We start from the raw sequence: 12,232 nt of genomic DNA on the forward strand, positions 1-12,232 counted from the left end.
GGAGCTGCCGGGATTAGAAACGGCACCCATATGGGATCCTGGAATGTTCAAGGCGAGGACTTTAGCCACTAGGCCACCTTCTCAATTTCCCTCATACCACGGAGAAAGACACCCTTTTGCGCTGGCACTCTTCACTACAAATGCCACACACCGTGCAACCCAGAACACAAAGTTCACCAAGCGACAAGCACCTTCCTCTCTGGTGTGCTCTAATGTCCAGCACGCCCCCGTCCGCTTACCACACAGTCGCATGTTCCACACGGGGAATGGGTCTCTCGACGAGCAGCTCCAGTTGCCCCAGACACAAGATGCAAAGCAGAGAAACAAGGGACCAGCCTTTATCTGCACGCACTAAGTTGCTTTTATTAATCCAGAACGGCATGCTACAGATACTGTACAGCATGAACATTTATTCATTACAAAAATGGCTTCCAAACCATTAAAAATGAACTTGGAATAAGAGCATAAAACGGAACAGTAACATCACAACTGTTAGGAAACATTCAAAGTATTCACAAAAAATGTTATAGTTAGCATTTTTAATAAACCAGAGAAAATCGGAGACAGTTTTACAATCGCTTCATGTCAACTACAATGGCACGGAAGGAACAGGTCTCGGCTTTATACAGCATTTTGCAACATCAACATGCCTAGGTTTTTTTTTTTTATTTTTAAAGTTCGCTACCTACTTGTATGTAATATGCGTACATAGAAGTGGCAGCTGATTTTTCCTTTAAGAGTAATCTAATATACAGCATTTTGGCCCTTAAGGGTTTACACCTCTTCATTTAAAATGCTTTCTGGACAATCTGCTACCAAACACATTTTTGTTATAGGTGACATTAAAACTACATACAAATCTACCTATGTAACGTCACAGCAAAAACATGATGAACGAAAATTACAGCATCAAAAAGAGGGAGAAAGCTAAAGTCACTGAGAATTTTGGCACATGAAGTTTTGCACACAGTCAGTCCACGTCCTAAGGGCCCAGGACATCTGACTGGCAGTTTGAGGGGGGACATGGGGCAGTTCCCACAGTTGCTCAGACAGCGTCGCTAAAATTCCCTCCGCTACATTTTTCAAGTCTTGTTTGACAGAATGGCTTGTGGAAAGCAACTCTCGTTAATGCTACTGATCCTTTAATGCAGCTATTGATGTCCACTGGCGGCATCGGGGTGTCATACAGCAAAACAGGAAACCAAAATCAAAACCAAAACAAAAACAAACCACACACAAACAAACCCCCAAACAAAAAACCAAAAGCTCCAAAAGAGAAACGAAAAAAATATATATACACATTTTATATATAAACTTAAAAACCTTGTACAAATGAAGTGTTATATATAAGATGCTTATGCTAAGGGGAGGGGGGACTTTATACAGTTTCAAGAAAAAGGAAAACATATTTAAAAAGGGACGACATACAGGTACAACAAGCAATTTCTAAAGCAATAAATACTACTGGTCCGACAGCGTTGGTGACTCATTCACTGTTGAGTGGCCTCTCCCCACCCCCAAAAGAATGACACCTGGAGCAAGGTACATGAACACATTTTAGCCTTTTGTTTCTGTACATTTAAACAATAACAAGGAACATCACAATAAAAGTTGTTTCACATGGGGGGCGGGAAGGAAAAACAAAATAAGGTAATGGCACTGCAGTCGTGCGCTTGTGGTGTAAAAACCAGATGTAAAATGATTGGTTCGCAAGCTCATATTTACTACAAATAATACAGAACCAACTCCTTCTGGAGGGCTGCTTCAATCGCTTCCTCTTTTTTTTTTCCTTTTCATTTTTTTCAATCAGTCTTTTAAAACTAAGCTACCCAAACTACATAACAGTTATGTATATATATATTTATATATATATATTTTAAACGCTACAAAGACTTTCAACAGCTGTTGATAAAAATTTTGGTAGAATTATGAGGTTCTTCTCTCATCTACATATTTAAAAGGAGAAATTGAAATAAGAATGGGTCAAATATTGACCAATGAACTCGATAAACATCAACTCATGTAGCCACGTGGCACAAAATCAAAAGTACAAAACGAAACCTGTCGAGTAGGGGGGAGGGGAAGCAAAACCATTGGAAGCACGCGACAAAGAAGCTCAAAGTTACTCTAACGACTTGGTGACAAGGGAGAGAGGCTGGGGCTGGGTCCCGGCCAACGAGCTGTGGGAATGTAAGGAAGATGTTGACGGCTGTGCGAGCGATGACGAGGGGACAATGGGCGGCTGCAGGGCGGCAGGTGGCAGGTCCAGAGCCCCGTTGGGACAGAGGGCGGAGGCCTTGCCATGGGCGGCCTCGGCCAGCAGGAGCGCGGGCGGCGGAGGCATCATCGCCAGGTGGGCCAGGGGGTCAGGCTTCAGGGACAGCGAGAGCGGCTGAGTCTGTTCAGTCTGTGACTTGGCGTCTCGGGGAGGGGAGCCTAGCAGGTGCGGGGATGGGGGTGGCGAGTCTAGTAGGCTTCCATCTGAAGAGGGGGGGCTGAGGCAGCTGCCTTCACCTTGTATGTAGCGAACGCACTTTTTTTTTCTCCTAGAAACAGGGGGAGAGAGTTCTCTGTGAATACAGGGCAGAGATGCGAAGGCAGAGTTATCTACAACTCTAGGTCAAGTTCAAGTCCCTTACAGATGCCCCACATCGCGGCATGCCCAGTGGTCTGGAACAATTTAAAGTGGCGTTGCCCATCTGAGCAGCCTGTTCTGGCAAACAAAATATGAAAGAATTCAAACTCTCTAGCTGCTCCCCAGACATTCTCCTCTATGACCTCGTCCCCGGCCCCACCCCTGCCCAGGTGTTAAGTTGGCAGACGAAAGGGTGTCACCTGCAGACAGGTGCCACCAGTTTGCCAGAAAATGTCAAGTCCCAACAGAGATGAACTGAGAAGTTTCTTGGTTCCTCTTCTGGCCTAGACACATTCCCCCTCCTCCAATTCTCCCATCACGCTGCCTTTCCCCTCCCCACTCCATCCCAATGATTTGCGTGTGTTTCAAAGAGAAAGAGCTCCTTCCCCAGCCACCTCTTTATCAATAGGAAACTCTCAAAATTGCTGGTTGTGAAGCCCACACAGCTGAAGGCAGTGAGAGCGAGAGGCTTAAAGGTTTTAACCACCACCACCACCACCACCACCACCACCACCACCGTGAGCCTGCTGGCGCCCAGAGAGCTTGCGGGCTTGTCTGTTCAGAACCGCACCAAATCAAGAGATCAGAATCGGGGCGGGGGAGAAGGGAGGAGGAGGGGAAACGAAACTAAAACAAAAATGAACTCAAAAAACAGAAACCAAAAGAAAACCAAAAAAGAAAAGTAAAACCACCAAAAACAGGTAGAAGAGGATAAACAAAGGTGGGGGAGGGGGAAGAATAAGAAAAAAACAGAAAAATGATCCAAAGGAACGAGAATAACTGGTTGTATGGCCTGCAGGATGTGGATTAAATTCAGATCCAAACTCAAGTTTTGGTTTTGGCTTTTTTTGGGGGGGGGATGGGGAGGAAGGATATTGGGGGCTTGCCCTCCCGTGCCCCACAGGTGAGAGGGTTTGGGAGGGGAGACACGGGAATGGGTTGATGGGGGCACCCTGCCCTTGTTACTATGCTGAGGCTGACTCTCAAAGGGAAGGGACAAAGAAGAAACACCAGAGAATCTCTCAGGGGCCTCCCTGGTTTGGGGTTGCCGTGAGTGCTGCTGGAACCACCAAGACTCATTTTATTCCATATACGCAGAATCTGCCATCGTGCACCACCCATTTATGTAAGAAACATGAACGAGGGTTTCAGAGCCTCCCTTGCCGATCGGGAAAGGACAAAGTCAGGGAAAATCCACTCAAGCAATTGAGTGTGGGACCTCAGAGCCTCTCCTGCCATCACTCCCGGTCTGATGGGGTTGCCTTTGGTAGGAAAGGTGATCCTAAGATCGACCCCATTAATGCCATAAAAATCATGCAGATCCAGGGAAATTGCCCGTCAAAGGACCCTGAGGACACTGTCTGAGCCACGGCTGGCAGCGTGCCCGTCTGAGAACAGGTGAGTCAGAGCTGGCCAGCTTCCGACCCCTGGAGAAGACAGAGACACTGCCTCCGGGAAGGCTCCCTGCAGTCACCTGATGGCTGCACTTGGAAAGGAAGGGGGTGTATAGAGTTCTCCTTCTCTCTCCTGTGACTGCCCTGGTGCCCGGGGCATGGACTGGGCAAGATGGCAGGAGGGGATAGCAGGGGAAGGAAGAGGGGGAAGGGAACATGCTTGGTCCTCTCTGCCTTCCAGAGGCTAAGACCTATTGGGGTGAAGGCCTCAAGGGGACCTGTGGCCCCCCGGTTCAGAAGGAACTCAAGGGAGCAGGGGGCAGCCTCTTCTTGCCCTCAAATGTGGCAGCAGTCCTTTCTGTGCTTGGGACAGATTAAAGAAGACCAAGCCTTCTGCTCCTACCCCAGAAACCAAGATAAATAATGATGGCTCTCAAGAGTTTTAAACCACCTTAGCCTGCAGATCAAAACATGCTCCAAAAACTAGGATATCCATGCATTGTAATGATGGGGCAGGGATGGGGGAGGGTGTATGCACAACCAAGAAAGCAATGGGTGAGAAGAGAGAGGACAGGAAAGGGAGAAAAGAGATGGGGGAGGGGAACACACGTGGGGAGACAAGGGGGAGACAACACCAAGCAGCACGTCTCATGCTATGTGAGCGCAGAGCAAAGAAAGGCGGGAAAATAGCTTGGTGGGCTCCGAACAGAGTCTGGCTTCAATGTCCTGCAATGCAGCACCAATGGCACCCCGGGTGGTGAGCCAGGAGCCCCGACTGGCCAGGAGCATCTCCTGAGCTAGGGGGCATGTTGTACCAGGGACAGAGACTGAAGACAGAACCCAGCACCTCCCAGCCTATGGGTGACAGGCAGTTGGAACATAGGTTTCTGACAAGTCAGAAAATGCCTAGGCTTGCACCTTGCCTGCTTTCTTTATTTTTCAAAAGCACATTTTATCTTATTGATTTTAGCATGAAGCCAGTCGTGGCCGGGGCAAAGGTCGAGGGGGGAAGGGACAGGTAACTTCTGGTACAAAACTCTGCCTTGTGTCACCACCTTGTCACTGGACTCCTCCTGGGCAGGGGAGCAATTAGTCAGAATTGCATTCTTAGCTGCCACAGGTTTCTTCTGAACTCCCTTGTCCATTTTGGACCTGTGCCTTTAAAGGCCAGTGGAAATGCATATTCTAGCACCTTGACAATATGAAAACCTATGGGGGAGAACATGATCAACGGAACACTCTTAGGGTGCTGTGGCTGGAAAGCAAATTGGGGAGCCCCTGTGGATTCTTATGGCATTGATAAGGCTGCCGGAAGTCAGCTCCCTCCACCAAGCTGCATGGAGGTAACTATTTCCCCAAACACAAAGAGGCTATAAAGGCGTGGGCTTGGCAACCTTCCCCCCAAGCTCCCCTCCTTAAATATCAAGAAGATTCTGGTTCTAGAGCAAGACTCCATCACACCCGTGGGACACTTTTTCCGGTCAATGTCAGCAATAACTTCCAGAAAAGGGGGCGGGGTGGGAAGGAAGCCACGTGACTTGCAGCATTTACTCCCAGAACAAACTGGAGTCATGGAGCAGTTCTCACTAGCACGAGCAGAACCAACCCACCAGGGTGCCTCAGCCAGCCTCTCAGGGAACTGGTGGGCACCTGGACAGGGGGAAAAGTCCTCTCCCGCGAGTGGTCCCTGTGGTGAGCTACCCAACTGCGGGAGTCAGGACCGGGCACCACAGCGCACATAGAAAATGCCAACAAAGCCACTGCCTGCAGAAACAGAGCAGTCTGGCTCGTACTAAGGAACCCCCTGAATGGCCTTCATCAACTTGGTCACAAAATTCCCTTCCACTATCCAGAGAAGGCTCTCGGTGGAGGAGGGCAGGGGATGACTGCACTTGAAGACATCTGTCACACATCCTTGGGAACTCTGCCATCTCACACAGGGACCAGGACGTTCCTTCCTGCTCTTCGCGTCCACCGAAGACCTTGGGTCCCTCACTCCACAGGCAGGGGGCCCGCCTGTAGTGGTCCCGCTCCAAAAGGACCCTAGAGCCCTGTCTGTCCTAAGGCTCTGGCGTGGTGAAGGCAGGGCATGTCACCAATCCCTCGAGCTAGCATCTGAGAGGGAGGGCGGAGACACAGGAGACTCGGGGGCATGCACATGATGGGATGAACATCTGATCTAACGTCTAGACACGGAGCACATGGCAAAGGCATGGAGGAGAGGGACACGTGACAAGGGAAGCATTACAAACAGGGAAGCGTGTCTGGGGGAGTTGAGATACCTACCATCATAATATTCCAAATTCAAAGACTGCTTGTATCAGAACAAAGAAACAACAAAATTTAACCAAAGGTGGTCATTAAAGGAGAGGAAATGGAATGGGATTACTAAGGGGATTCCCTCCACCAGGAAGGCAGTATTGACACCTTCCCAGAGTGGAAGGAAACCTATGGTGGAACATAGCTGCTTATATGGGACGCTTCTGAGTGTTCTGATTGGATGTGGAACCCATGCTCCACATACACACAAACGCACGCACACACATACACAGATGCATGTGTGCGTGTGTATGTGAGTATATATGTGTGTGGGTTTCTAGTGCTGCAGGCCTAGCAATATGCAATGGGTGACTGCTTGCAGCCCTTCAAAGCTGGTGCATGCCATTCAATGCCACGCTTCTTTTTCAGCACTGTAAAACAAGGTTGGCTAACCAAGCTCCTCTGAATAGAGACGTGTGTGGTTTTTAAACATGATGCAAATCTAAAGAGGAGGAGGAGGAGGGAAGAAAAAAAATAAATAAATAAAGCCTGCCCCAGAGCACTTCTCCGAGTGACATGAGTCCATGTGCAGGGGAATGCTGTCGCTGCCAACCTTGCACTTGCTCACTCAGCCCCTGGGCAAGGGTGGTCCTCTACGCTCAGGCTGTGGGCCACCGAGCTGCTCACGGGACAGGGGCCAGCGCCTGTCCTCTATCTAAGGCCATAATCTCAGTCCCACCACCAGGGGTACATTATTCCAAAGATTGGGGGGAGCTGGGGGTGTAACTGCAGGGGAGAGAGAGAAGCGAAAGCTGGGGCCAGAGGGAAGGACATGGCATAAAATCAGCGAGGGAATCTTTAAGAGTTAGGATCATTAGTCATTGATGCCAGTGAGGGAAGCAGACGGGAGCAAGGTCAAATCGAATGGTCACACGCTAAGGCAACGGAAGGACAGAAGGCTGATTTTCCCAGAGGCCTCGCAGTGGAAGTATACCTGCACGGCTTGCACCATAAAGTCTGTCTGTCAAGCCCGAACAGTGCCCGACACTTCTTTGGAGTATTTGCATCTGTTAGCATAAGGTAAACACAAAAAAATACAACACAATGGTGGGTTGTGCGAGCTCAGTTGGACGTGAACTCTCAGCTACGGCTGACTTCTCTTCTACATCTCCTCGGCACTACACGGTAACCATCCCCTCACCGAGCACGTGAAAGGGGAGGGCTGCTAGGAGTCAAACGCAAAACAAAACAGAACAAAATAAAACGAGAAAACACGCACACAAGAAAACAACAATCAGAAACCAAACATCAACAATGAAAACCAAAACAACAAAACCAAAAAAAAAAAAAAAGAGCCAAAATAATCATAATCATAATCATAATAACCTAAAAAACAAAAAAACAAACCAAACCAAAAACCAGAAAGAGTAGAGAAGGGAAGAAGGTGACGTCAGTTGCTTCTACCTAGGCCAGGAGGACCGTCCCGGGCTGTCCCAGGAAGGGGTGGGGGGTTGGCAGGCAACATTCCCCGGGAGAGGGCGCTGGCGGGGGCTCGCTGGCACTGCCCCGGGAGGCACGGACGATGCTGTTTTACAGTGGCATTTTGGCAGCAGCAGTGGGAGCAGAAGCACGTCCCTTACAGAGCCCGTCTGCTCGGCAGTGTCCCATTCCCTCGTGTCCCCTAAGATCCACACACAGAGCTACAAAGCAACAGGCCAGAGAGGGGGAAGGGATGGCAGAGACCAGCTGCAAACCAGCACAGCGCATCTGGGAGCTATACACACCTGCAAGGGCCGCACCAGTTATTCTGTTGATCAAGGCCAAAGCGCGCTCGGCATTTCTTAGGAGCGCTCAGGTCTGAATGAGTTCAAGAGAGAAGCGAGCAGAGGTGGGAGAGAGGGAGAGGGAGAGAGAGAGAGAGAGAAAGGAGAGGAGGAGAGAGGGAGGGAGGGGGGGAGAGAAAGATACAAATAAGAAAAAATAAAAAAATAAAAAAGGGAATAAATCAATGACCTGGTTACTAATTTGCAAAATATTGACGTTCTTTTTTTAAAACTTTCTTTAATTAAAAAAAAAGGTAAAAATCACATTCTTATTAAACTTGTGAAATTAGCTGTTGCAAATAAAGCTGCAGTATCCCTTCTTTAAGGACTGTCTCTAGATTCAATTTGAGTTGACAAAAGGAAGTTAAAATCCTGAAGAACTTGTCATTAATTTTTATCATTTAATTTTGCTTTCCCCCTTTTTTTTTTCTCCCTCTCTCAATTTGTTTTTTCGTATAGAAGAAAATAAAGCGGAGGGAATTAAGTTTGTAACATGCTCTTTTCTTCTCAGATTACAATAGTTTTTAAAAAAGGAAAAAAAAAAAAAAACCAAACCACAAATAAAAACAGAACAAAATGAAACAGAAAGAAATAAAGAAAGAAAAGGGTTGTGGTACTGGGATATTGCAGCTTTTGGACTGTTCACCTTTTCTGTATTATCCCTTTTCATTAATATTAAGAGAGGAACAGATGAGGATAGCACGGCTGTGTGGATGAGCTGTTAGTGGGGAGTTCACAGCAGCAGATACGCAGGCACAGTCAGTACAATGCTAGTGGATTTGCAAATTATGAGCAGAAAAGCAAAAGGAAGGGAAAAAAAAACTAAAATAACAAAAAGCAAAGGAAAAAATAATCATACTGCGGATGCATGCTAGCGTGAGAAAACTTAGTGGGAGCGATGAAAAAATGCCATTAGATTAAGGAGGTTTATTACTGAATTCCTTCCATTGGCGTGGATTTTTTTTTTTTTACCAGTCTCTTTTAAAGAAATACTGCATATTCAATTTGCACAGTTAGTTCAACTCTAAATCACTGTCATCACTGCTTAAACAACTTTTATGGGAAAAATAAATAAATAAACGAAACGAAAGTTACAACTTAAAAAAAAAAAAGCAACCAAAGCAACTGAAAAAAAAATTCTACTGAAACATACAAAACCGTGTAGATGGTCATTTTAAAGAATGTTTAAATGTCATACGTGTTTAATGTTAATAAAACTATCATGGCAAGAAAAACTAAAAAACAGTTTATCAACTATTTTAATGACTCAAAATGACATTAGCACCTGTAATCGGAGGAAGTGAAAGGCAAGGATTTAGGAAACATTCGCTGTGTTCTGAAAAAAAAGAACAAATTATACAAAGCCTTCAAAATGGTTGTTTGATTGTCAAAGCCTGGTCTGAGATTGCCTATGCAGTATTTCTAATTTCCTCTACAGAATGACAAACCTCCTTAATTTAAATATGGGGTGCAATTTACCACTGTAAAGGCATGCATCAGAACATTCAGGAACAGCCCGTTAATACCAAACGCTCACACGTACCCCCTCCTGCACCCCTGAGCCCCCTTCGCACCCCTTCTCAGACACATTCAAAACAAGCAGACGGAATCAACCCAGCCTAGGCATGCCTACCGCTGGCTCTCCAGTTACAGGCTTTGCAGAAGTTATTTAAAAACACATTCCACTAGAATTACAATGTGCTTTTCATGCAACAATGAATGTTACTAGCTTTAAAAGGGCAGTCATGAAGCAATTAATTAAAATGCATAAACAAACAAACAAAAAAGGCTGGCTAAGATGGGCTCCCACACAATGTCCTGGCCTTGAATGTCTCCTGCCTGCCCCAGATGGGTGCCTAAGGTCAGGGAGCGGTCCTCAGCCCACTGTGCCTTCCTCCATCCTGAGTCACTTACCATTCGTCTCTCCCGGCTGTTTGTCCCTTTTCCTCTTCTTCTTCTTCCCCTACGTGAACAGATAAAATAGGCAATTATTTCAAGAAAGGCAGCAGGGCGGGAGTCCATCCACATCCACCCTCACAGTCTGTCTGACCTCTAACCCTTCAATGCACATGCGCTTGAGCTGGGCTCTAACTGGACATGAACAGGTACCTTCATGGCGTGAAGCCAATAAACAAGGAAAGGCTCATCTACTCACAGATCTCCCGCCATTTTCAAACCTGACCAGGGCATCCACTTACACAAATGGGAAGGAAGGGGGAGAGCTGGAAAGAACCAGGCGGGGAGGAGTGGAGACAGCGTTGGCAGCAGCCTGGGGGCCTGCCCCGGAAAACAGGTGCACATAGCCATGGGCCCCCGGCAGGGAGAGCCACTCAGCCTGTGCCACTCGACTAGCCATCTGTCCCTCTTCCACAGGAAGAGAACAAAAGCTTTGGGTGGGTTTTTCACAGAGCTCTAGTGCAGGCCTGGCTTTTAAAAGGCAAAGACAGTAGAGTTGAGCTAGGAATCATCTGGGTTCCTGGCACATCTGCTGGGTAGGGATGGCCCCTCCACTCTCATCTTACACAGATGCTACTATGCGGACAGTGGGCTACCTCATCATAAAACCACCAAGGGCTCACTGACAAAATGTCACTGAGATGCACCTGCCAAACCTCACAGCCAACCTACTTGCAACACGCTTGGCACACCTAACCAACCTGCAACTGTGCCATCAAGCACACAGACCATTTTATAACAGTGTTGATTGGGTCAGGTTGTATTTGGGGTATTTTATGGAGAGTGATGGAACATTTGCATGGTTCTGTTAACCACTGTGAAGTTAGAAAACTCAGAGGCTTGACCATCCAAAGCTGGAGGAGGGAGGCATCTGTGTTAGGAGCAATGGTGATTTGTGGAGCATGTCCACGCTACAAGGCTCACCTGTGAGTGTGCTACACAGACTGGCTCTTTTCCTCCACCCTGCAATCTAGTCAACTATGACTATTCCCATTTTACAGACTGTTCAACTGGCCCAGGAAGCTAGGTAACTTTCCTGATCCTGCACAGAACTCAAGCACAGAATGCTTGCTCCTCTGACTAAATTGTGTCCCCCACCCCCCCTCGCTTGAAAAGCAGAGATGCACACAGGAGATCTTCCATCTCCCTATTCATTCCCCAGATGCTGACAACAGCTGGGGCTGGGCCAGACAGGAGTCACAAACCTGGAATCAACCTGTGTCTCCTATGGGAGTGGCTGGGACCCAAGTACTCGAGCTACCAACAGCTGCTCCCCAAGGTGCACCTTAGCAGGAAGCTGGGACCAGAAGCTAGGTCAGGATTCCAGACCAGGTGCCTCATTAGAGGATGCACAGGTCCCTAAAGCTGTCATTTTTTTAAATTAAAAATTTATTGGCCTTGATATGGTTCTGTAGGTACAGGCCTTCGCTTGAAGAGTCTTACAGCAAGCCAAGATCAGCACCAAACACAAAAGGTTCCTAGTAGCTACAACACTTGAGAATGGGCTGGCTCCATAGGAACCCTCAGCAGGAGGATGTCACAGAGCCCTTGCTCCATCCGGGGCCTAGGACACCTGAAAAGTAACTTTGTCCACATGCTTCTGTTTGGATATGCTCCTTGGTAGGTCATTTCTTTGGTTTAAATGCATTTTTAAAAAATTTATTTCAAAGGCAGAGCTACAGGAAGAAGGTGCAGATAGAGTGTGTGTACACAAAAGGGGGGGGGGAAGTGGCAGGAGGGAGGGAGGGGGTAAGAGAGAGAAAGAGAGAGAGAGAGAGAGAGCGCGACAAATCTTCCATCTGCCATCTCACTCCCCTAATGGCCACAAGAGCTGGGGCTGTGCCAGGCCAAAGCTAGGAGCTTAGGGCTTCTTCAGGGTCTCACATGTGGGTGCAGGGGCCCAAGCACTTGGGTCATCTTCTGCTACTTTCCTAGGTCATTCATGAGCAGAGATACAACCTGCTACACTCCAACACCAGCCTCTTGAAGGAGCTTTCAGTGCCTTGTCATCAGGCCTGAGTCTCACGAGCCTGCAGCACCTTGTTTTCATGTGTGTGGCTCCTCCATGTCAGGAGCCAAGTGCTGCCTGGCTGGCTCGGGGCAGGCATGAGGGCCTTCTAGTCTCAGGTGATTCAGACAGCTCAAGTGGAAGCTCAACTGGGCAG

At 47.7% G+C, this 12,232-nt stretch overlaps 1 protein-coding gene across 24 annotated transcripts in view; it reads right to left on the bottom strand.

Annotated features, from left to right (window-relative positions):
* Positions 1-341: 341 nt before the first annotated feature.
* Positions 342-12,232, bottom strand: part of TCF7L2 (transcription factor 7 like 2) — a 181,405-nt gene continuing 169,514 nt past the window's right edge. For 3 of the 24 annotated variants that reach the window (XM_040992082.1, XM_040992078.1, XM_040992077.1), the window contains 4 exons: positions 10,026-10,074; positions 9,397-9,447; positions 8,073-8,145; positions 1,805-2,546 (listed from right to left, as the gene is read on the bottom strand). In XM_040992082.1, coding sequence (XP_040848016.1) covers positions 2,123-2,546; positions 8,073-8,145; positions 9,397-9,447; positions 10,026-10,074 — 597 coding nt within the window. In that variant the 3' untranslated portion in view covers positions 1,805-2,122. Of the gene's footprint in view, positions 2,547-7,282; positions 7,356-7,791; positions 8,146-9,396; positions 9,448-10,025; positions 10,075-12,232 lie in introns of those variants that run through there. The other 21 variants (XM_040992085.1, XM_040992083.1, XM_040992080.1 and 18 more) reach the window with 10 other exon arrangements.

This window comes from Ochotona curzoniae, unplaced genomic scaffold, assembly GCF_017591425.1.
Source record: "Ochotona curzoniae isolate NIBS_2020 unplaced genomic scaffold, NIBS_Ocur_1.0 contig_66, whole genome shotgun sequence".
Classification (NCBI taxonomy): domain Eukaryota; kingdom Metazoa; phylum Chordata; class Mammalia; order Lagomorpha; family Ochotonidae; genus Ochotona; species Ochotona curzoniae.